Raw genomic sequence first — 22,450 nt, 5'->3', positions numbered from 1 at the left:
ATTTTAAGTTATTTTAACAATTCAGGAAACATATATGCAAAAGCTGAGAAAAAAGTAAGAATAATTTTGAGAAACAATACAACCAGTATATCTCAAAAGAATATACACCCACCTTTTCGCTTATACTTGTAAGCTAAATTTTAAATTTTCAAATTTAAAGTTGGAGTTGGTTTTGGAGTTTTCTCACCATAATTTATCTTTTTAATTTTTTCCGTTACATTAATAAGAATATATATATATATAAGTTTTATTTATATTTTATTTTTTATAAATACAATGTTTTGGCTTTTTCATGAAAAAAACCAAAAATGGGCAACTTGGCGCACTTACTCCACCGTGCGAGCAACGATTCCACTGTCCATCAATGTCTCCTTAGAATACAAGAGGAAATTCATGGGACCTAAACTATTTTTCGTAAGAGTACGTTAGAATGCACAAATCAGAGAGGAAAAAAAAACTGACCCTGAACTGCAAAGACCGTATGCACAGCTTCACCTACTAGTACTACTAAATTGCCGAAATTATGGTGTACTGTGTGTATTTCTGGCTTGATAGATTGCTGACAGGTCCCGGGCCTCGAACACTATTGTCACCTAAATTGTCCATAATTTTGTGCATTGCTGGCTGTTAAAAACGAGTCGTTGGCGCCGACAGAATGTATCGATTTGGTAGACAGCTTAGGTCAGGTGCATTTATTGGCGTGCCTGCTACTACACTAATTGGCCTGGCATGATTAGTATTAGTAATGCAATATACAAGCATTTGATTATTAATCACCAACCAACAGTGCCCTTCTCTATCCAGATTTATACTATGCAAAGATATAATACTACTGTCATTACTTCGGACTTGGCCTTGCTAGTGCTGAATGCTGAGTTGCTGACTGACCATTTTCCTTGGGGTAACATCTAATAGAGCACCGTAGCTTACACAAATTAGGAATGCAATTATCTCTAACAAAAAAAAAACTACAAAGAATGATTTGAGTATTCAGCAACGTATGGTGTACTCCTGGATGGTTCAGGTACAAGCAAAGAGGGCACTACAAGTAGTACCGTACATCAAGACACAACTGGGGACAACTTTAAAATCGGCATCAAGTACCACTGACACCACATCTCCAAAGCCACTTCAGTATGCTGGCTTATCCAATCCAAATGTTTCGGTACATTATACACTTTTTTCTCTAGTAAGCTTACATACAATTCCAATTATCATTCCTTCCATTCCATTTCCCTCTCTAAAAAAAGATTAGACCCTAATGAAAACAACAAAAACCAATCAGTAGCAGCAGTAGAGTAGAAGATTGAGAGAGGAAAAAAAGAAACAAAAAAGGAGTGACTTTTGAGCCAGTCAGTCTAGCACCAGTGCACTCACATCCATGAAGGTTCTCTGTGGGGAGGCCAAAACATGCAGAAGATGGCGAAGGGACAGCAGCTGCGAGAGTAATTAAGGTCTTGTTTAGTTTCTAAAATTTTTTTCTAAAAACATCACATCAATTTTTAGACAAAGCATTAAACATAGATGAACCAAAAAACTAATTACACAGTTATGCAAGAAATCTTGAGACGAATCTTTTAAGCCTAATTAGTCCATGATTAGCCATAAGTGCTACCGTAACCAACATATGCTAATGACGGATTAATTAGACTCAAAAGATTCGTCTCGCGGTTTCTAGGCTAGCCGTGAAATTCGTTTTTTCATTCGTGTCCGAAAACCCTTTCTAACATCCGATCAAATATTTAATGTGATGTTTTTACCAAAAAATTTTGAGAACTAAACACCACCTAATTGCAGCTCAACCCCAGGATAGTTGCAGTAGAATACTGCTGCTGCTGCTCTAGCCTCTCCTCTCCTCTCCTCTCCTCTCGTCTTCCCTTCTCGCCATCCTCCTCTCCTTCGCTGCGGCGCAAGCGCGAAATTTTTTTTTTACTGCTTTGCTACTTTTGGGGACCTCAAGGCCTCTCAAATCCAGAGGAGGAGGAGGAGAGAAAAAGGGAGGTGGAGAGCGCTCTCGCTCGCCGTCCAGCCAAGAAAAGAAAAAGGTTTCCTCTTTGCTGCTGCTGCTACGCGCCCTCCTCCCACCTCCTCCCCGATCTGGTCATTCGCGTTGGCGGCGGTTGTTCCTGGTGCCGGCAGGTTCTTGGATCCTGGATTTGGCTGTGCGGGGAGCGGAAAGATTGGATTTTTTTTTTTGTTCTGCTGGGAGCGGTGGGGTGGGGCGATGGGGGCGTCGCTGCCGTCGCCTGATCCGATGAGGCCCGGGCGGTGGAGTGGCTCCTCCTGGACCAGGTCTGGCTCGTGCTGGCTCAAATGATCTGGGCGTGTTGATTGGGTTGGGAGGCGCCGGGGTCTTGGCTGGGTGGTGGATTCGCCAGGTTGGAGATCTTGTGTTTGTGGGTGAGTCTAGATCCCTGCTTGTTCCTGTGGCTGATTTGTGGAGGCGGGATATTGCTAGGGTTTTGGTTAGCTGTGGGGGAAGATGATCAAGCAGATCCTTGGCCGCCTGCCAAGGAAGCCAGGGAAGAACGGCGATAGCCGCGATGTTGCTGGGCCGAACGGCAATGAACCGTCGAATTCATACAGCGTTGCCAGGAGCGTGGAGCAAGGGAACAAGAGGAGCGGAAATGGGGAGTATGTGGTGCCAGCTGGGCCGGCTTCCAATCTGATGATGAATGGGAGTGTGGTGTATCACTCCAATGAGCCGCTGCCGGCGTTCAAGGATGTGCCGGCCTCGGAGAAGCAGAATTTATTTGTCAAGAAGGTGAACCTGTGCTGTGCTGTGTACGATTTCACAGATCCGACAAAGAATTTGAAGGAAAAGGAGACAAAGCGCCAGACGCTTATGGAACTTGTTGATTATGTCACTTCTGCAAATGGCAAGTTCTCTGAAGCCGTCATGTCAGAGATTACCAAGATGGTGTCAATTAACTTGTTTCGGAGCTCCAGCCCCACCCCTCGTGAGAACAAGGCTATCGAAGGAGTTGATCTGGAGGAGGAGGAGCCTCTAATGGACCCAGCATGGTCACATTTACAAATAGTTTATGAGGTTTTCTTGAGGTTTGTAGCATCACAGGAGACAGATGCGAAGCTGGCTAAGAGATACATAGATCATTCCTTCATTCTTAGGCTACTAGATCTTTTTGACTCTGAAGACCCCAGGGAAAGGGATTATTTAAAGACGATCCTCCATCGCATATATGGTAAATTCATGGTGCACCGCCCTTTCATCAGGAAAGCAATCAACAACATTTTCTACAGGTTTATATTTGAAACAGAGAAGCATAATGGTATCGCAGAGCTGTTGGAGATCTTGGGAAGCATAATTAATGGTTTTGCTCTTCCACTTAAAGAAGAACACAAACTGTTCCTTATCCGTGCACTGATCCCACTTCACAAGCCAAAGTGTGTCTCAATGTACCATCAGCAATTATCATACTGCATCACGCAGTTTGTTGAGAAGGACTGCAAACTTGCTGACACTGTTATTAGGGGCTTGCTGAAATATTGGCCTGTGACAAATAGTTCGAAGGAGGTGATGTTCTTAGGTGAACTGGAAGAGGTTTTGGAGGCAACACAGCCTGCAGAATTCCAAAGATGCATGGTTCCACTCTTCCGTCAGATTGCCCGTAGCATGAATAGCTCACATTTCCAGGTAAATCTCTCATTCCAAGATTCAAGTTCCAAAATTCAAATTCATTTTGACTTCAAATCCTCTTCTTTTTTCTCACAGTCAAAATTATATGAACTTACCTCTTTAGTTTCTTTATTCCATTATTGTGTATCCCACATTAATCTTTTGCACAGATGATATTACTATAATTTTCTCATTCAGTGTGAAAAAAGAAAATCAGTATTGATACTCTGTGCAAACTATGGCGTTCACCTACCTTTTTTGGCACACCATGGAACTGACATATGCTAATCTGGATTATGTGTAAAAAAAAGCACCAAGATGTTCTACATACAATTTTAGCATTTGTTTTCTTAAGAAATCCTATTGGTACTGGGTAGGTTGAAATTTTACATAATAGGTAGGGGTTAGGGCTTTTTAAACACCAGCATGGCACCAATTTATATTATTTCTATTTTACACCAGCCACTTTGTTGTTTTTACTTGAAGTCCCTTATTAATCAAAGTTATATATCCTTGGTAATCATTGTAATGGCATGAAACCTCCTGTTTATAGCTATCCTGCTACCATGCCAATGTCCATCCCCTGATTAATCTGTGAATTGCAAATTTAGCTATATGTTTCCTTCAGGAGTCTCATATTCTCCTCTAGAAAGGAATGAATTTTGCATGCCAATCCATAATTCAATACAAGATTAGAAAGAGATTTTGTACTGTGGAAATTTTGATTATCAATTGCAAGCTGTTGATTTTACCTGAATATAGATACTAAGTCACCAAAACTAGAACTTGGTGGTGTTGGGCTAAAAAGGAAATATATCATCCAAATAACTCAAATTATGTATGTCTATCAAAATGGTGTAACTTCTTGTTGCCCCTTTTGTTTTGGTTTGTATTTATTGGATTAGTTATGTTTGTTTTTAGCAGATTCTTATCCTGCCTTAGGAAGGTATAATGTGTCTGCTTTACAAGAAACATATCGTCTTACTAAAATCATCTATTAGTATTAGTTATTTGTAATCTATAATTCCTTTGCAAATCATGCCAGGAACAGGTCTTGGACTTGTATTCAGGGTTTCCTTCCTTTTATTGCTAGTTTGCTATGTAAATACTGCAGTTCATCTAGCAAAAATACTCACTTGCTCGGTGCTATCTACTGTCTTGAAATGGAATTTTATATCTATCATGTTGGTCTGGTGGTTTTGCCTAGTTTTATGTGATTTGCTGAAGCATTTATGTAGTTTATTAAACATTTCCTGTCATTAGATGTCTAAAGTACTTAGTGGCATCTGAAAAACTTATTGAATAATAAATGTTTTTTTAGAAACTTATATAGTCTTGGCTTACCATTTTCTTTTGCTCCTGTATTCCTAGGTGGCAGAGCGGGCACTGTTTCTATGGAACAATGACCACATTGAGAACTTAATTAAGCAGAATTACAAGGTGATATTACCCATCATTTTCCCTGCACTTGAGAGGAATGCCAGGGGTCACTGGAACCAAGCTGTGAGAAGCCTGACATTGAATGTTCGCAAGATCTTCTCAGATCATGATTCTGCATTTTTCGGGGAGTGCACGCAGAAGTTTAACGACGATGAACTCAAGCAGGAAGAATCTAATTCAAAGCGAGAATCTTTATGGAAGCGCTTAGAGGAGGCGGCTGTCCCCAGATCCGACAACCCTGTGGGCACGCCCAATGGCAAATGCAATCATGCAGCTGGCTAGAATACCGATACCAATTACAGTCGTGCAATCCTTTGACCCATGTGCGATTCTCTGGAACTTGGTTTGTGATTTTAGTGTTGAAAATTTTTTGTTGGTGAGTTGGTTCCCCCCCTGTTCTAGGCGGGTAGGATGTCTTTGGTTTCCTGAGAACTGCATGATGAAAAATGTACACATACAGAAGAATTTCCGAGAGCTTTGCCATATGTGTAGTCACATTAATCAGAACTATCATATAGTTGAATAAACAGTGTTGGGTTTCTATTGCGGATACACAGTTGGGCAGCATACTGTAATGGCAACAATTGTGGCGTTTTGTGTTAGGCTTTAGCAGTCATTCTGAGATGAATATTTATAACGCAGTAATCGTTGTGTTTTGAGTTAGGCTTTACCAATCATTCTGAGATGAATGTTTTCTGGTATTTGTTTAGCTGTTCGTTGTCTTTCCTTAGCACAGTTCTTCGTTTGTGGTTTAGCTTCGAAGCACAGCTAGTTCTTGTTAAAGAAAGTTGAATAACCAAGCAGCTAGCATTTGTGATCTTGTTAAAGAAAATTTGTAAAAGAGGGACCGAGCAAAAGACTAGAAGATTTGAGATGGCAGCACAAATGATCACCGAGATGAAATGAATGCATGGATTCATCACAGAAGAAAGTCTAGAAACAATGGAGAATTTCCATCGATTCATATAATTAGGTTACATAAGCTCAAATTCTCAGATAAAACGCTGATTGTGCTAAACTCTCCTTCCTCGCAACCAATTTCAAACGCAAAGTCAAGTACTATTCGTAGTCCCCTCTGGGACCAAAGCAAATAAGCTCGAGCAGACTTTGGCAAGGCACGGATTCAACACTAACAACGCCTACAGGTCAATGACTCGTGATAGCTTCTGGATGCGGTTCAGCAGAAAGTCCCCTTGCTTGATGGTTGCCTGGTAGAAAGCATTTCTGGCATCAGGCCGGTTCGTCTCCAACACACCAGCAACCTTATCGATCTTGCAGTGGAGCTTTCCAGCAGCAATGAAGCGTGACAACTCCCTGGATTGGAGGAAAAGGTTAGCGATCATCATATGACATGCCAGAATCACAGCTACGGAACATAGGCGATGGCACTTACAGGTCTATGAAATCGACTGTCACGCCAAATGCAGATGCCATTGCTTCCATCGTCACACTCTTGTAGGATTCGAGGAATTGTGAATAGACAACAGTGCGCACTTCACGCATGTAGTAACGAAAATGAGGCTGTAGGTAACGGTCTAACTTGATCTGCTCTGTCAAGCCAGCTGAAAACAAATAGGAAACATGATTAACGAATAAGAAATTCAAAGATACTAACCTATCAAGACTGTATGAGCATTACTGATCAAAACAGTGGATGTTAAACATGGCAAAATAATGTGGTTTTGTTACTCACAGAATGCAGCAAAAAAGGACTTGTACTGGCAATTGTAGAGGGAGTTGAGAAACTCAGACAGGTGAGGTACTTTGCCAATTACAGCCAGGATCTCAGGTGCATCTACGACCTGCGAAGATCCTTTTGTTCAATGGAGATTCAAGCAAATAAAGTAGACATGCATGGGAAAGTATGCATCGATACCTTTTGCTTCAGGGATACACGATCCAATGAGATAACACTTGTAAGAACCGTGTAGAAGATGAATGTATCATAAGGGAACAACTCATAGGTTGTGAAAGTTGAAATTGAATCCAAAAATAAGCTTGCAGCTTTCTTGAAGTTTCTAGTGGCCATGCAGTATAAGCCTTCATATACTTTCAATCTATTCTTCCTCTCCCAATCACCACCCTCTTCGAACAGTCTTTGATCCAGAAAACAATTTTGCTCAGTATTAGACATCATAATGCAAAAACAAGCAGAACATTAAATTACTAAACTGAAAGAATTCAAGCTTACTTCTTGGCCTTGTCTATAGACTTAGAGATCAGATCAAAATCCATATAGAAAAAGCCAATCTGTAAAGTGTGGAAAACAAGGTCCATCTTTTGCCCAACAGCTACCGTTTTTCCTTCAGTAACCTTAAGCTGTTCCAGTGCTTTCTCCTGAAATTTCAGTTATTAAGATTTATGACAGGATAGCTCTGTAATGTAATATGATGACACCCTGGGGGATAATGTCAAAGGCACATAACATATTACCTTCTCCCCAACCCTTATGAAATACAATGATTTGGCTAGATGAGCTTCACGCACTTCACTCTCACCCAAATTATCTTCAGCATCAGCAATCCTTCAGGTATAAAGGGTGATTTCAACAAAAGGAAGATAATAACTGGACAGTTCTGATTAGACTCAAGAGTCAAGAATAAGACTCCCAAGCAAAAATGGTAACTCACATATACAAGAGCAGAAAGCTATACTTTGAAAGCACAAAAAATGAGGCTTTGAGCAAAATGTGTTTACAAAAACCCTGACGGCTTAAACTGAAATGCTTCCTTGATAGCATTTATGTCCATGTAGGCATCAATTTTCTATTTAACATCATTCCACATTTATGTTCACATTCTAATCTAAAGTTGGTTAGATCAGATAACACTAATTAATTGATCACAACTCTACAAGCCCTTAATACCAAAAGGCAAATCTCATTTGGTACATCTTGTCAGAGAACAGAGGAGAGTTTCAAGTTGATGTTCAGAAACAGCTAAAGCGAATGAAGCGCGCTGAACAATTACAGACTAGAAACGCAAGTAAGAAATTAGCGGGTTTCATAAGCGGGGAGAAATTATCGGTGGCATATAGCGAACAGCACGGTCACTGTCCTAGATGCGTGAACTCCAGTGATTTCTATGAAACCCTAGAATCTAGACTGATAAATCGAGCAGGAAAAGGTGAACAGGCGAGATCTACTCACTTCTCGTCGAGCTTCCGGATCTCCTCCTCGATCCTGGCGCGCATCTCCGCGAGCAGGGCGGGGTCCGTCTCCAGCACGCCGCTGCCCCCCAGCGACTCGTACAGAGCGGCCATATCTGAAGGCAAGCACATCGATCAGATCAAATCAACCACCAAATTCCCACACGCACACAGAGATACAGAAACAGGAGTGAAGCAGCAGAAACTGCCATGGGCATTGATTCGAGAGGAAGAGGGGGGGGGGTTGTTGGTTGCTACCATCGGATTTGACTGCGGCGAGGACGTCGGCGCGGAGGTCGACCTTGGCGAGGTCGTCGACGTCCTGGTGCGAGAGCAGGAACAGCTTGTGCGCCAGCACCAGGTGCGGCTGCTGCTTCCCTTCCTCACCGACGACGCTGTCCATCTCGCCGCGGGCTCCCGGAGAAGAGTCGCCTCGCTTCTCGCTTTGCTTCCGCCGCAAGAAGAGAGAGATTGGGAGAAGAGAGGAGGAGGAAGACGGAGAAGAAGGCTAGTTTCGTCCTCCAAAAATGTTATAATTCGAGACCGGGAGAGCTCTACGTTGCTGAAGCGACGTGGCCTTATCTGAACCGTCCGTATACCGATCCGACGGCTGCGAGGGGCTTGGGATCTGGCACGTCGACGTGTAATAGGGCAAAAGCGCGACTCAACGCAACACCGACCGCGCCGAGCTCCGACCTCGCCGCCGCCGCCACCCAAAACCCCTCGCGCGGAAACCCTTCTCCCTCTTCCGATGGCCACCGCCGTCGCCGTCGCGGCAGGCGGCCGCGGCGAGCAGACGCGGCGGAGGAAGCCGGCGCCGGGGCGAGGGGGCGTGGTGCTCCCCGCGGGACTCTCGGAGGAGGAGGCGAGGGTGCGTGCCATCGCGGAGATCGTGTCGGCGATGGGGGAGCTCTCGCGGCGCGGGGAGGACGTGGACCTGAACGCGCTCAAGTCGGCCGCATGCCGGCGGTACGGGCTGGCGCGGGCGCCGAAGCTGGTGGAGATGATCGCGGCGGTGCCGGAGGCCGACCGCGCCGCGCTGCTCCCCAGGCTGCGGGCCAAGCCCGTGCGCACGGCGTCGGGCATCGCCGTGGTCGCCGTGATGTCGAAGCCGCACCGGTGCCCACACATCGCCACCACGGGTAACATCTGCGTGTACTGCCCCGGAGGCCCCGACTCCGACTTCGAGTACAGCACACAGTCCTACACTGGTTACGAGCCCACCAGTATGCGCGCCATACGAGCAAGGTGATTTACCTCAAGGTCTTATGACGTTTGCAGATGCTACCAGCAGTGAGATGGGCTGAACTGTTGGGCGCAATGTAGCAATGCCTTCTCTAGTGTTGTTTTGAACCGTGCTGAACTGCAAGTGAAGGCAGAATGCTGTTATTTGTTGAAAATGCATGTTCCACTTTGCGTTTCAGCTGAAAATTATATGATTTATCAGACAATTCATGGGGTAGTTATTTTTTCGAATTTGGAGATTCCCATTGAGTATACAAATGATGCGCAGCTCGTTAATTACTGTGATCAAAGTTCACTAGCTAATGAAACAAGAACGTACACCAATGCCCACTAGTGACCTTTTGATTTGGCAGTTTTATAGCAACAGGTTGTGTTGAATGATATAGCCTTTTATACCCTTGAACTTGATGCCATTATTTTAACAGCTTTAGAAATTTCTGATCTGTCTTTGTACTTGTAGGTACAATCCATATGTCCAGGCCAGAAGCAGGATAGATCAGCTCAAAAGGCTAGGCCATAGTGTAGACAAGGTTTGTATTTGCCCTTGAGAGCATTGGAGCTTGGTTTGAGGAATTTCATTTACTTTCTTGTTATGTTTTGATGCTATCATAAGTGCAAGATAATTTTGAATGCACTATGCAGGTCGAGTTCATATTGATGGGTGGGACTTTCATGTCATTACCAGCTGATTATCGGGATTATTTCATTAGAAATCTTCATGACGCCTTATCGGGACACACCTCTGCTAATGTTGAAGAGGCTGTTTGTTATTCAGAACATGGTTCAGTTAAATGTATTGGTATGACAATTGAGACGTAAGTGTCATTTGACAATCTAATCTTCCCATATGCTTATGTTTTATGTTCCTCGGTGATTCTGTGTGGTTTCCCCATGAAACATCTTCATTAGCTTCAGTTCTAAAATACTGTTTTGTTTCCACAAAATTCCAGGAGACCTGATTATTGTTTGGGGCCTCATTTGCGCCAGATGCTATCTTATGGATGTACCCGCTTAGAAATTGGTGTTCAGAGCACATACGAGGATGTTGCATGTGACACAAACAGAGGCCACACTGTAGCCGCTGTCGCTGATTGCTTTTCTTTAGCAAAAGATGCTGGTTTTAAGGTAGTCTCCTTAAATTATTAATAATCTCTTTTAGTCAACTTGTTGCTGCAGCAGTAGCAACATTTGATAAAACTAAGTTTTATCTTGTGTGGTTGAACTATTTTAATCCTCCTTTAATTACCTTTCGATAGGTGGTGGCGCACATGATGCCAGATCTACCTAATGTCGGAGTTGAAAGAGATATGGAAAGTTTCAGAGAATTTTTTGAAAATCCAGCATTCCGAGCTGACGGCCTAAAGATTTATCCAACTCTTGTGATTCGTGGAACTGGCCTTTATGAGCTATGGAAAACTGGCAGGTACTTATTTTATCCAGCACTTATGTACTGCTAGTCTTATGTTCATTGGATGTGTTTGCTCTCTAAATTTTTTAGTGGGAACTGATGTATTGCCAATGTTTATTGTGTTGCAGGTACCGAAACTATCCACCTGAGCTTCTGGTGGATATTGTAGCAAGAATTCTCTCTATGGTACCACCTTGGACACGAGTTTACCGTGTACAGAGAGATATTCCTATGCCTCTTGTTACTTCTGGTGTTGAGAAAGGTAATCTTCGTGAGCTTGCTTTAGCTCGAATGGAAGATTTGGGATTAAAATGCCGAGATGTCAGAACTCGTGAGGCAGGAATTCAGGTCTGGAAACACTGAAGTTACTCTCACATGCTTGTAATTTAACTTAGATCTGTGCCTTATTACTTTTGGTGTTTGCCTTTATGTAGGATATCCATCACAAAATTAGGCCTGATGAAGTAGAGCTTGTCAGGCGCGACTATGCTGCAAATGAGGGCTGGGAGACCTTTCTCTCGTATGAGGATACACAGCAGGTATATATATTCTGGCAGCAAATTCATGTGATTTGGGGGCACTTGAAAATATGCAGAATTTCTGAGCAGACTGTTTGAAATAATATGACCAATGCCTATGATCTCGGTCCAGAATTTACTATTGTGTGTTTCAGTTGTTCATTGAAGTACTTATTGTTTTTAAAATTAGATCGATACTGTTCTACGGAATTGAACACTAGGCCTTATGTTTTCTTAATCTTTTGTGGCATTACTCATAGTCTGCCATTTTACAAATTTTACAGGATATCCTCATTGGTCTTCTGCGATTGCGTAAATGTGGCCGCAATGTTACATGCCCTGAACTAGTAGGGAGGTGTTCGATTGTCCGTGAACTTCATGTATATGGAACGGCAGTCCCTGTACATGGCCGTGATGCAGACAAACTTCAACACCAGGTGAATCTAAATATTTACATGTAGACATCAAATCATATTTATTAGTGTACCATGTTTGGGAAACAGATCTGTGCCGTGACAAAGTTAGCAGTTAGCACCTCCATATGTTTTTGTCTTTGACTCTGCCATGCCTGAGAATAAGATCCCCTGCCATGCTTGGTCTACTGTAGTCATTGTTTTCAATCAAGCTTAGTGTCTAAACTTCTTTAACAGTATGCTATTCTGGTTTGGTTCATTCTGTCGCATGTCATCTGATTTCTTTATCATTAGTGGAGAAAATGTGGTGCTCTATGAATGATGATTATATTTCTCCTGTTTTGACTTGCAATTTTGGTACAAATGTGTAGATTATCCCTTTTAACTTGATTGCCCAGTAATATAGATTGTTCATCAGATTTTCTTGCTGTTTGGTCTTCAACTACAGGGTTATGGTACTCTTTTGATGGAAGAAGCCGAAAGAATTGCTCGCAAGGAGCATCGTTCAAAGAAACTTGCTGTTATATCGGGAGTTGGCACCCGCCACTACTACCGTAAACTGGGTTATGAACTTGAGGGGCCTTACATGGTCAAATGCCTGGTCTGATATTATATAGTAGTTTGTATTCCTGCAGCATTGCCCATTACCCGTGTAATTTATAAACCCTACAATGTAGTCTAAATGCCTGTGTAACTTTTTTTGATATTAATGAGTAATATGCCATTTGATCATAAGATATCACGACTCAGACGCCACTTTAATCGCCGGATCAGAAATTGCTTAATACTATTTGTTTGAAGCTCCATTTACATGATGGGAAAGCCACAGTCATCTCATCTCAACCACTCTAGGGACCCCCTAAATTCACGTTTCAGTTTTTACTGCTCCATTATATTAGATCGAGCAACAACATTGCAGTTTTTTTTCCCCGAAAATACTGCTTTTGGGGAGAATACAAGGCGCGCACTGACGAACACACGGCCGCAAGCTAAACCAAGCTAAACCGAGATCGAAGGGTGCCAAAGGCATTTGCTCTGCACATTTGATGCCAAGCCTGGCTAGCTTTCTTTCGGTCATCTCCAGACCCAGGATCCTTTTTTCACAAATTGGTCCTTTTGCTAACAAAATTTGAAAACTAGGCTGGACAAAAAACTTCAAACATTACCCAAAAAGAAGAAAAGGAAAATTTCAGGGTTCCCTGTGCTTCTGTACTTCCGTCATTGTCATCTCTTCAGCAAGGAGTTACTCAGCGAGTGCATAACTTCACCACTACGTAAAATACGCAGATCGGTGCCTTGAATCTTCAGTTCCTGGCACAACATTGCAGTACATGTTAGGAACCGATTCAATGTGTAACCATCGGATAATTGTGTGCTTAGTTGATTACCTGCCATCTGTAGCCTAACGGATGAACAAGGTAATCCATATAACTCCTACTTTCTTAACAAGTATGATCCATCCCTCATCTCAAGCTTTTCGTCTGACACTAGGCCAGAAAGAAAACCCTGAAGTTGCTGTAGTGATTTATCATATGATGGCTCCGCTATGCAGAACATCTGAAACAAGCAATTTTGGAACAAATTAAAGAGTGGATCAAAGATTAATATAGCGAGAAGATGAATGGAAAGTGTCCAATTTATATTGCCTTCAGAGTGTTGTGTATCCGATCCAGTGTCATGCTTCCAAAATTGGTTAGCATGCCGATGATGAATTTCTGCAGTACAGCAAATTGAGTCAAATGAATTATTACTTGATGTACGGAGAATTTTGAAATGGCACAACTAGCGAAGGCATCTTCTTTCAACACATTTTGAGATCTCAAGAAGCAAACCTGATAAACTGTCATTTCTTTCCTAAGTTGTTCCTCAACAGAGGCAATTGAACTTTCACCTTCCTCTTCATTCATTTGAAACCTTTCACAGAGTTGGTTCACAGTGCTGTTTTTGTTAAAATCAGATGTGCTATCAACAATAGTAAACGTATGGTCATCAGCATCTGGACCAACCGATTCTGTCAGGACGCCCTACAATATAGCAAGAAATCAGGATTAATATAAACTAGTATTTAATCAAACTAAAATTGACAAGTTATCTTCAGGAATACTTGTACATGGCGTTTAAATCATGTTTAAGGGTATCCTATATCCATTTCTGTTTTCCAATTATGTTAACCACAACTTATGTAATTCTTGCAAATTCAATTCTAGATATGAAGTGTAAATTGCCTAGTCCATCTTATCACAAGTGTAAAGTGTTCACAGTTCATACACTGAAAAAAAAGGAGAAAATTTAACAAATGCCATTGACAAACACTTAATTCTAAGAAATGCCGTCGACGAGTGTGAGTTCTAAGAAATATCATCGTACAAACGAATTTGTCTAAGAAATACCATCGCCGTTAGGGTTCCGTCAACTTTTTTCCGTTAAGTGCTCTAGTATGAACAGTGCTTTTGACGGCGGAAATGGATGGAACCCTAACGGTGATGGCATTTCTTAGACAAATTCGTTTGTATGATGGTAATTCTTAGAACTCGCATTCGTCAATGGCATTTCTTAGACTTAGACGTTTGTCAATGGCATTTTTTAGATTTTCTCAAAAAAAAAAACACAATAAAAACGATTGAGGGTCCAACACTATCATTGTTAGGAGCCAAGCATGAATGTGCTACAAGGATTTGGTCAAATACTAAAGAATTCATAAGGTACTAATGGCAATGCAGCATACTAGTATGTATTTTCCACACCTTGCTTGTCCAGAAACTTATTCTTCTGCTAAGAGAGTCCACAGGTACTCCGATTGCTGTAGCTAGTGTCTTTGAAGTCCAACTGAAAAAATTGATGTTTCAGTTAAGAGTAAATAAGCACCATCGAGCATGATAGTTTTACCTTGGTTTCTCTTGAAATTGCATTATGATTGCAGCATGAACAGGAGCTACAGTAAACTGCATACTCTTATCCTCGAATTGCAGTTCCAGCTGGAGAAGATAAGAAATTCATAAGGAATCATTCTTCATAGCTACACATTCAGTTTAAAGTTGCATACCAACCTTGACAGTTCCAAGATTTTTCTTCCAGAGTAACTTACGAGGTGTTTTTATCTGATGAAACCTTTTTGCATAATCAGACAGCAACTGATCAACTGAAGCAGGAACTGTAAGTTCTTCTGTCTACATTTGTTTTGAGAGATTTAGTAAATCAAGATAAATTATTGTACTAAAGTCAAGTAAAATAAACAATCAAGAACGAGAATTAGTAATTGACAAAGTATATGACTCTTGGTTGAACATGAAATTAAGCATGATAGCATACCACCATGGTTTCGATAAAAGCTTAGTACCATACCTGAATTGGCGGCCAAAAGTTGGATGACATTATAGTTGCGTCAAGAATCTCATGAGACAGTTCTGTTTCCTCTTGCACAGTTCCTACTGAGAAAAAAGAATAGAGTTTAAATGCAAATGCCATAACATTTGATCTTTTGGCCTGTACAGGCAGTTGCCTTTTAAGCAGTACCAGTTTGAGATGTCTTTGATAAAGATGTTTTAATATTTGAGTTGGTTCTCTTTGAGTCAATCAAGTCATTAAGCATAATCTCACACTTCTGCATGCTGCTCTCACCAAAATGAATCTGCCAAAACAATAAAAAATTGAGGTAACAACTAAAGAATAATGCATCATATGTAATTCAATCAAATAAATAGAGAAGGCGTAGCAACAAAGACAAGTCACAAAAGTAGCAGTCCGACCTTAAGCAGTTCCAATGTCCGGATATCTGAATCTATATCAAAATCAGATTTGTTGAGCAGTTTTTCTGCCAGCATTACACGATATTCATTGACTAGTTGGTCCTTTGACCCAATTATACTAACAATCAGTCCAAGGATATCAATTTTCCTTCTATTCCTGCTGCCTTTTAATGGATCTGCCTCCACAGGATCAGGTTCCCAGCTGTAAAAGTTGAAATCACAATGATAGCAGTTCTATTGATGTCCTTAAAGGAGCAATTATTGCTTATAACTCAAGATACAAAGAGCAAATATACCTTTCAGCATTTATCCATGCTTGCTTCTCATCGATGTTTGTATGGTCATCATAATCAACATTTTCCTGGTTTTCTGCATCTCTGTTCAATTCTTCCAGAAGATTATCCCCAGCATTGCCTGCTCCATTCGTGTTTCCACCAGATCCATCAGTGAGCATTGTCACTATGCATTTGATAGTGTCCTTTCTACCTCTCAGGTAATCCCTAATTGGTTCACCTACTGCTTCTAAGAAGACACCAGTGGGGTCAATTGTCCGTAATGCCTTGATAGTGGACACATATTGGTGTAATATATCATTGGTTGATGCACCAGCTGTCAGCAAGCGATATCTCAATGATGAAATAAATGAGTCAACAAGTTTAGAATGTTGACCCGTGTATTCCAAACACTGCTTTAGGTCTTCAATGGCAGGAGAGCTTCATCAGTGCCCAAAAATATCCAGATTAAAAATTGTGCTCCAGTTAAGAACACATACATCATGAAGAATAAAATCATAGGCAACTCAGAAGTTTGAGATGCCCATGTGAACAAACTTGGTTAAACTTAACATGAAAAAACATAGTATAGCACATGAAAGGAAATGCATATGTTTGATTCATGGACAGCAAAATATTTGCTGGTCATAAAAAGAGACGACAAAAAAGGCAATAACTAAATTAATTTACATGCATATAGACCTCCTTCAGGTAAACATTTAAATACCCAACATTAAATAATATCCAATGCCCATTTAATGCCCAACAGCATCATATAGTGGATAATGACATACCTCTCAGGGTAATCAACTATAATTTCAAAAAGTTTGCCAATCCGTAGGTCTTGCAAGGTCTCATAAGCAAAATACTCAAGGCGCATGTGCCATCTCACTAGGGCTTCTGAAGGAACACCAATCCCAGGGAAGGAAGAAGGACGTGAGGCCAAGGGTGATTTGAGACCAGATGATACACTTTCATTGTCGACAGAGTCCCCCAGATATGTCAATAGAGCATGCAAAAATTTAAGAGGAACGGCCTGGCATGACCCAGAAATTATTGTCAGCAAATTATGTTAAACACCATTTACAGATGGAAATAAGGGCATAGTAGATATCCTGTATTACTGTTAAACTAAATTCAATGAACATATAGAAATGGTTCAAAAGAGGCATTAAGCAACCGCAAGAACAATAGACAAAAATCAATGTTCTGAATGGCTCACAAGCTCATGATAGATGCATTGCTGTGACGGCTCTATAAGATTAACACTAAGTCTTATTTCAATTTGAAGATGAGCACTGAAAAAATGATAAACGTGCAGAGAATAATTTATCCTTACAAAACCCAACTATTTAAGTGGGTGTAATATGAAACTAGAAATGCAGAATAAATTTGACATTGACAGAGATGATGCTTCTGAAGGAATGCCTGCAAATGAGGATAAGAAAGGGTACCTGAATCCACTTTTTGACACACCCAAGTACAGGAATTCTATAATCATCACCAGCTAGTTCATGAACTTTAGACTGCAATATGAGTTGAGACTTCAGATAAGGATACATGCAGAAATTCAAGATTGTCTATACTAAAATAACATATGTGATATATGTTAGGTACTTGGGTAAACAAATGAGTTTTGACCTTTAAAAGCCAGATTATTGCAGATGAGTACGCATCCTCGGTCATTGATGTAAAACCAAGATATCTTAGATCACAAACGACTTTTCCAATGTTCTTAACCAAATTTATACTTTCTGAAATCTCAGGTTCTTGACCATCAATATCCATTTCAGAATGCAAAGCAGACGTACTGTTCCTTTCAGAAAGATCATGATCGTCAAATGAATTATTCCCATCAGATCCAGCCATCAGGATATTTAACTCTTCCAATTTCTTCTTGAAGTAAACATTTAATATCTCTGCAGATCAAATAGAAAAAGTTACAAGTTACCGATATTAAAGTTTCAGCAAATTGTACTTGTTAAGTATAATAGCTTCTAGTTAGATTAACTATAGAATGACAAATCATGTAATGTTGTTGAACTAATTGTGTTAGTGGACAACAAGCATGCTGTGCTCTGGCAACTAAAAAAGGATTACAATAACTGATTTAATTAGAGAGGGAAGAAACAGGAGATCCATCCATGACTCTATAAATCCAAGGAACCCTGTAAAGAAACCTAAAAAAACAAAAAAAAAGAAGGTCAAACCCTATAATATTGTGGAAGATGGTATGCCTGCTACACGAGGAAAAAATGGATTGTCCAATGCTTCCCAATGGCTATGACCTTTTTCCCAGAGGTTAATAAATTCAATTCAAATTCTCAATGTAACAATTTGCGGTTTCATCCATATTCTAACTTATTGCCCTAGCAGTGAGTGATTAATTAGATGGCTTGTCTGCAACACCCTTGGATGACAGGGCCAAAGGACCAAATATACAACGAACAAAGTATGGAAAACCATAAATTTCTGATTCCAATGTGCCAAATAAAATAAAGGTAGAATCGGCTGGGGAATTTGCTTCAGTGTGCATCTTGATAAAATTTAATCCTACTAATTGATCATCCCCTCTGTACATAAAGGCCACATACAAATTTTGAAAGAACTATCGCATAGTAGATAACAGAACACTTCAGTTTAGTCAGAACTCAGGCTGGTCTAAAGATCATTGTCAGGCCAGGTGTTGTCAAAGCAGGAAATTGATACCTAAATATAACATTGGTTGTGTTTTGCTATGGATCCTATCATTCATGATTTTAAAGAACAATCCAGAGAAATACAAACCACTGCACAAGGTTCATACATGGAAACCATGATAATAGATAGAGTATTGACTCTGTCAGATTCAAGACTTTTCCTAACAAATAAACAGTAGTGACTAAGATACTAACCAGGAAAGCTCAGGGGTAGTGTTGTCAGAAGTACTGAAGATACCATTAACTGGTACCTAGGCATTAAGCTGGAGCTACAATCCAATGCTTTAGATTTTCTGCATGGTGTCCTATCCTCGTAAGATTGTAAACAATGAACTAGAGCCAGAACACATTTTTCCTGATAACTCTTTTCCAAGCATATGTCTTCTAATGCTCTACCTAAGATTTCCTCAGGCCAGTTTTCTTGAACCTGAAAGTCATGAGTTAAGAAATCATGCTATTGTAAAATATCAACTAACAGAAATTAGGTAACAAAATTTTTACTATACGTTTTATTGACTAGTTTCAGATTTTGAAACAGCCGTATTAACAAGTCAGTGAAAGTATCATTGATTTTTTTTTTGAATGGCTGGGATGATTTTATGCTTTCATCTTCCAGTACAAAGAATGTCACTTCATTTCTTAATACAACATATGCAAGATATTACGTCCTGATATGCAAAAAAGACGTACTCGGGATATGAACCAGGCAAGATGTCATTTCTGCAATAAAACCCCACACTCTGAAACAAATGTATGAAGAAACAAATAATAACTATTTTTGCAACTCACACAGGATTTAATTCTTTCCCCAGCAGAGGAGCTGCAATAAGGATGAAACTGCTGCCAGAACTTCTTAACTGCATTGCTTATAAATATTCCCTGCATCAATAAGGACAGGTTGAATAGCGCAACAGAGTAAAAATAAAAATCTTTGCATAACATTCCATAAGTATGAACGCAGGTAAAGAACTTTAAGCGCTCAGCAGAATTGCGACAGCTAAGGTGGCATCTTTCGACCAGGATCCTTCTATTATATATGTGCATAAGAACAAATTCCACTAAAAAATAAGGAGGAAAAAGATTAAGTAAAACAGCAAGCCATTACAATTGCAAACTCCAACTGAAGACCTGTTGCATTCTGCCATTACTGATGCTCAAATGACAACTAAAGCAAGTGCTCTAGACACTCTAGAGCATAGATACTTGCCCCTAAACTGCAAAAGGTTTTGACTGTCTGGCATACAGCCACCCTGTGCCAGCCATTGTGGCCACCTCTTATTATTTCTTACTTGCCTCATAGATAGATAAGGGTTCACTACAAACCTGGAAAGATGAGAAGTGATGTATTGGCAATTGTTTAAAAAACGAAAGCTATTCCTATTAGCACATGTTTCCATAGTTAAATCAACCTTGACCGCCTATGACCAAGCACACGAGAGGGTCTTCGAACCCAAGACTACACCCCCTCCGCTACACCGTCTCAAATTCGGGGCAGGCATTCTCACAAACACTCGGAGCGCAGCGCGATCGGAGTCCCCACAACCGTGTGCAACAGAGCACACCCCCCCCCCCAACGGTCAACGGCGGTAGCAACAGGTGCGTGCGGCTTTCTCCTTGAAAGCGGGTAGAGAAGCTGTGTCGCGTCACCTCTAGGGAGCGGAGGAAGTGGTCCCGGAGCAGCCCGGCGAGGCCGCGGGCGCAGAGGTCCGCGACGACGGGCGCCAGGCGCGGGCCCGCCGAGAGGTCGCCGGCGCCGCCGAAGAGCTCGTCGGAGAGGCCGCAGAAGCGTGCCCACGAATCGAGGGCCCCGCCGGCGTCGTCCAGCTGCATCGCCGGCCCGCGGTCGAGCGAGAGGCGCGACGCGGGGAGGTAACTCTGGAGGAGGGAGGGAAAGGACGCCTCAAAACTCAAAAGTGGCTTGGAACATTGGAGCGCTGCCTCCTGCCTGCATCGGTGCGCTTTGGGAGATGGAACCGGAACGTGGTTGGTTACGTATTCGCGTGAGTCGTTTTCCGATGAGATTTTTTGCTATTTTGCTACTGACAAAACTGGTTTCGTCTACTATGTCATTCCAAAATTTGGCTTCGCTAATATGACATCTTTAAACAATCTCTCTCATTTCTTTGTCATTTCATCTATTGGGTGCTACTTTACAGTGAGTTTCTTTTTTTAAGATCTAGGACGCTTTCGCCTTGTGGCTGGTGTTGCTATTGCGAGGAGGGGCAGAGACCCTGGGATGGCCGGCGTTAAGCTATAGCGGCGGTGAACCAACGAGCCTGTTGAGGGATGAGAAACTGACGGCGGTGCGACCGACGGACGGCTCGACAGTGGTGCGACCAGCGGCGGCGCAGGGAAGGGTGACGCGAGGGGAGGGGAGGACGCGAGAGGGGGGAGCGGGTGGCGGCGTGACGGAGAGAGGGGCGCGACCGACAGACGGCCGGCGGCACGAGGGAGGGGGCTACGGTGTGACGGAGGGAGCAGCACGAGAGGAGGGAGCGGGCGGCGGCGCGGCCGACAGGCACGACGGCGCGAGGGAGGAGGCAGCGCAAGGAGAGGAGGCGACGTGACCAACGGACGGCCGACAACGAGCGCGATCGGCTTCTTCTTCGGGACGGGCACGACGACGCGAGGGAGGAGGCAGCGCGAGGAGAGGAGGCGGCGTGAGAGGGGGCGACGTGACCGACGGACGGCCGACAGCGAGCGGCAATGAGCGTGCGATCGGCTTCTTCTCCGGGACAGGCACGACGGCGCGAGGGAGGAGGCACCGTGAGGGGAGAAGGTGGCGCGAGAGGGGGCGACGTGATCGACGGACGAACGGCAGCGAGCACGATCGGTGTCGACGAGCACGGGATCGACTTCTTCTCCGTGACAGGCACGGCGGCGCGAGGGAGGAGGCAGCGCAAGGGGAGGAGGCGACGCGAGAGGGGGCTGCGTGACCAACAGACGGCCGATAGCGAGCGCGACCGTTGGCGACAAGCGCGGGATCGGCTTCTTCTCCGGGACTACAGATCCCCTTTTGGCCTCCACAAGGGAAAAATCGTCCGATCTTGAATAAAAAGGGAAAACAATCTTATTGAAATTACCATTTGATATAGAAATGACAAATAAAATGAGAGAGATGTTTGAAGATGGCATTTTAGCTAAGCCAAATTTAGAGATGGCATAATAGACGAAGCCCACTTTTGACAGTGGCAAAATAGCAAAATCTCTTTTCTGATAGGCATGGTGGATGTAAATAAAAATTAAGCTAGACTATAGCCGCGTTTGGTGGGAGAGATGTGAGGTTTAGTTATTCAGTATGAAAAACGTAGTAATATATTATTACATGATTAATTAAAAATCTTACATTGTGAAATAGAGGGACGGAGAAATACTCCTCTTGCTTAGATTTATCTATCTATATATGTGTGTGTGAATTTAGATAAGATTAACAAGATCTTACATCGTAAAATAGAGGGAGTGAGTAGGTAACTGGGAGTTGTAAGAAGTATTACTAGAATACAAAGCCTTTGCGCATTGCACTACTATCATAAATAGCCATTAGGAGTATGTTTGGTTGCTCGTATCGCCCTAGCCTGGCCTATCTCTCCCGTGCAGGATGAGTGTGGCCTGGCTGTGAGGGTATGCACATGCTTGTTTGTTTGCTTGTATTAGATTAGCCTGGCTAGCATGCGATTTTGTTTGGTTTCTTGTACGAGAGATATAGTAGATGAGAGATTTTGTTTGGTTCATATGCAAGGGTACCTATATATTTTTTTCGGTTAATATGGCCAATTGATGAAAACTTTCCTACTATATAGACAAATTAAAATTTATCAAACCCTAAATTTAGAAAGATAATTGTAGTATCTTGTATCCCATATAAAATAAATATTATTTTCATAATATCATTGGAAAAATAACTTTCCTGCTAGATCTGCTGAAG

The 22,450-nt window shown here is 42.0% G+C and overlaps 4 protein-coding genes across 4 annotated transcripts; 2 read left to right on the top strand and 2 right to left on the bottom strand.

Annotated features, from left to right (window-relative positions):
• Nucleotides 1-1,868: 1,868 nt before the first annotated feature.
• Nucleotides 1,869-5,657, top strand: LOC102704882 (serine/threonine protein phosphatase 2A 57 kDa regulatory subunit B' theta isoform-like). The gene is made up of 2 exons (XM_006652368.3): nt 1,869-3,655; nt 5,009-5,657. The coding sequence occupies exons 1-2, from the start codon at nt 2,483-2,485 to the stop codon at nt 5,357-5,359; spliced, it is 1,524 nt and encodes a 507-aa protein (XP_006652431.1). The 5' UTR covers nt 1,869-2,482; the 3' UTR covers nt 5,360-5,657.
• A 295-nt stretch (nt 5,658-5,952) lies between these two features.
• Nucleotides 5,953-8,747, bottom strand: LOC102704606 (26S proteasome non-ATPase regulatory subunit 6). The gene is made up of 8 exons (XM_006652367.1): nt 8,483-8,747; nt 8,226-8,340; nt 7,511-7,601; nt 7,269-7,414; nt 6,954-7,173; nt 6,771-6,879; nt 6,471-6,639; nt 5,953-6,391 (listed from the first exon to the last, which is right to left on the bottom strand). The coding sequence occupies exons 1-8, from the start codon at nt 8,625-8,627 to the stop codon at nt 6,217-6,219; spliced, it is 1,170 nt and encodes a 389-aa protein (XP_006652430.1). The 5' UTR covers nt 8,628-8,747; the 3' UTR covers nt 5,953-6,216.
• Nucleotides 8,748-8,923: 176 nt separating this feature from the next.
• Nucleotides 8,924-12,512, top strand: LOC102713076 (elongator complex protein 3). The gene is made up of 9 exons (XM_006653478.3): nt 8,924-9,472; nt 9,930-9,999; nt 10,112-10,284; nt 10,420-10,594; nt 10,726-10,892; nt 11,006-11,225; nt 11,312-11,416; nt 11,680-11,832; nt 12,257-12,512. Exons 1-9 carry the CDS (start codon nt 8,976-8,978, stop codon nt 12,413-12,415), a joined length of 1,719 nt encoding a protein of 572 aa, XP_006653541.3. The 5' UTR covers nt 8,924-8,975; the 3' UTR covers nt 12,416-12,512.
• A 53-nt stretch (nt 12,513-12,565) lies between these two features.
• Nucleotides 12,566-20,461, bottom strand: LOC102712805 (anaphase-promoting complex subunit 2). The gene is made up of 17 exons (XM_040523026.1): nt 20,173-20,461; nt 19,315-19,404; nt 18,721-18,952; nt 17,468-17,745; nt 17,281-17,352; nt 16,621-16,862; nt 15,851-16,267; nt 15,555-15,756; nt 15,322-15,436; nt 15,151-15,236; nt 14,856-14,975; nt 14,695-14,783; nt 14,553-14,634; nt 13,641-13,832; nt 13,455-13,523; nt 13,197-13,365; nt 12,566-13,119 (listed from the first exon to the last, which is right to left on the bottom strand). The coding sequence occupies exons 1-16, from the start codon at nt 20,353-20,355 to the stop codon at nt 13,243-13,245; spliced, it is 2,592 nt and encodes an 863-aa protein (XP_040378960.1). The 5' UTR covers nt 20,356-20,461; the 3' UTR covers nt 12,566-13,119; nt 13,197-13,242.
• Nucleotides 20,462-22,450: the final 1,989 nt, after the last annotated feature.

This window comes from Oryza brachyantha, chromosome 4 (genome assembly GCF_000231095.2).
Source record: "Oryza brachyantha chromosome 4, ObraRS2, whole genome shotgun sequence".
NCBI lineage: Eukaryota > Viridiplantae > Streptophyta > Magnoliopsida > Poales > Poaceae > Oryza > Oryza brachyantha.
Note: the sequence above shows the minus strand (reverse complement) of the source record. Positions and strands in the feature narration are given on the sequence as shown.

Coding starts and splice junctions, on each gene's coding strand:
- LOC102713076 (XM_006653478.3), top strand. CDS start 8,976: ATGGCCACCGCCGTCGCCGTCGCGGCAGGCGGCCGCGGCGAGCAGACG. Junction 10,285..10,419: donor ATTGGTATGACAATTGAGAC/GTAAGTGTCATT, acceptor ACAAAATTCCAG/GAGACCTGATTATTGTTTGG. Junction 10,893..11,005: donor GAGCTATGGAAAACTGGCAG/GTACTTATTTTA, acceptor ATTGTGTTGCAG/GTACCGAAACTATCCACCTG.
- LOC102704882 (XM_006652368.3), top strand. CDS start 2,483: ATGATCAAGCAGATCCTTGGCCGCCTGCCAAGGAAGCCAGGGAAGAAC. Junction 3,656..5,008: donor TGAATAGCTCACATTTCCAG/GTAAATCTCTCA, acceptor CTGTATTCCTAG/GTGGCAGAGCGGGCACTGTT.
- LOC102704606 (XM_006652367.1), bottom strand. CDS start 8,627: ATGGACAGCGTCGTCGGTGAGGAAGGGAAGCAGCAGCCGCACCTGGTG. Junction 8,341..8,482: donor CGCCGCAGTCAAATCCGATG/GTAGCAACCAAC, acceptor GCTTGCCTTCAG/ATATGGCCGCTCTGTACGAG. Junction 6,880..6,953: donor GTGTATCCCTGAAGCAAAAG/GTATCGATGCAT, acceptor GGATCTTCGCAG/GTCGTAGATGCACCTGAGAT.
- LOC102712805 (XM_040523026.1), bottom strand. CDS start 20,355: ATGCAGCTGGACGACGCCGGCGGGGCCCTCGATTCGTGGGCACGCTTC. Junction 14,976..15,150: donor ACTTTTGGCCGCCAATTCAG/GTATGGTACTAA, acceptor AAACAAATGTAG/ACAGAAGAACTTACAGTTCC. Junction 13,366..13,454: donor GGATACACAACACTCTGAAG/GCAATATAAATT, acceptor TGCTTGTTTCAG/ATGTTCTGCATAGCGGAGCC.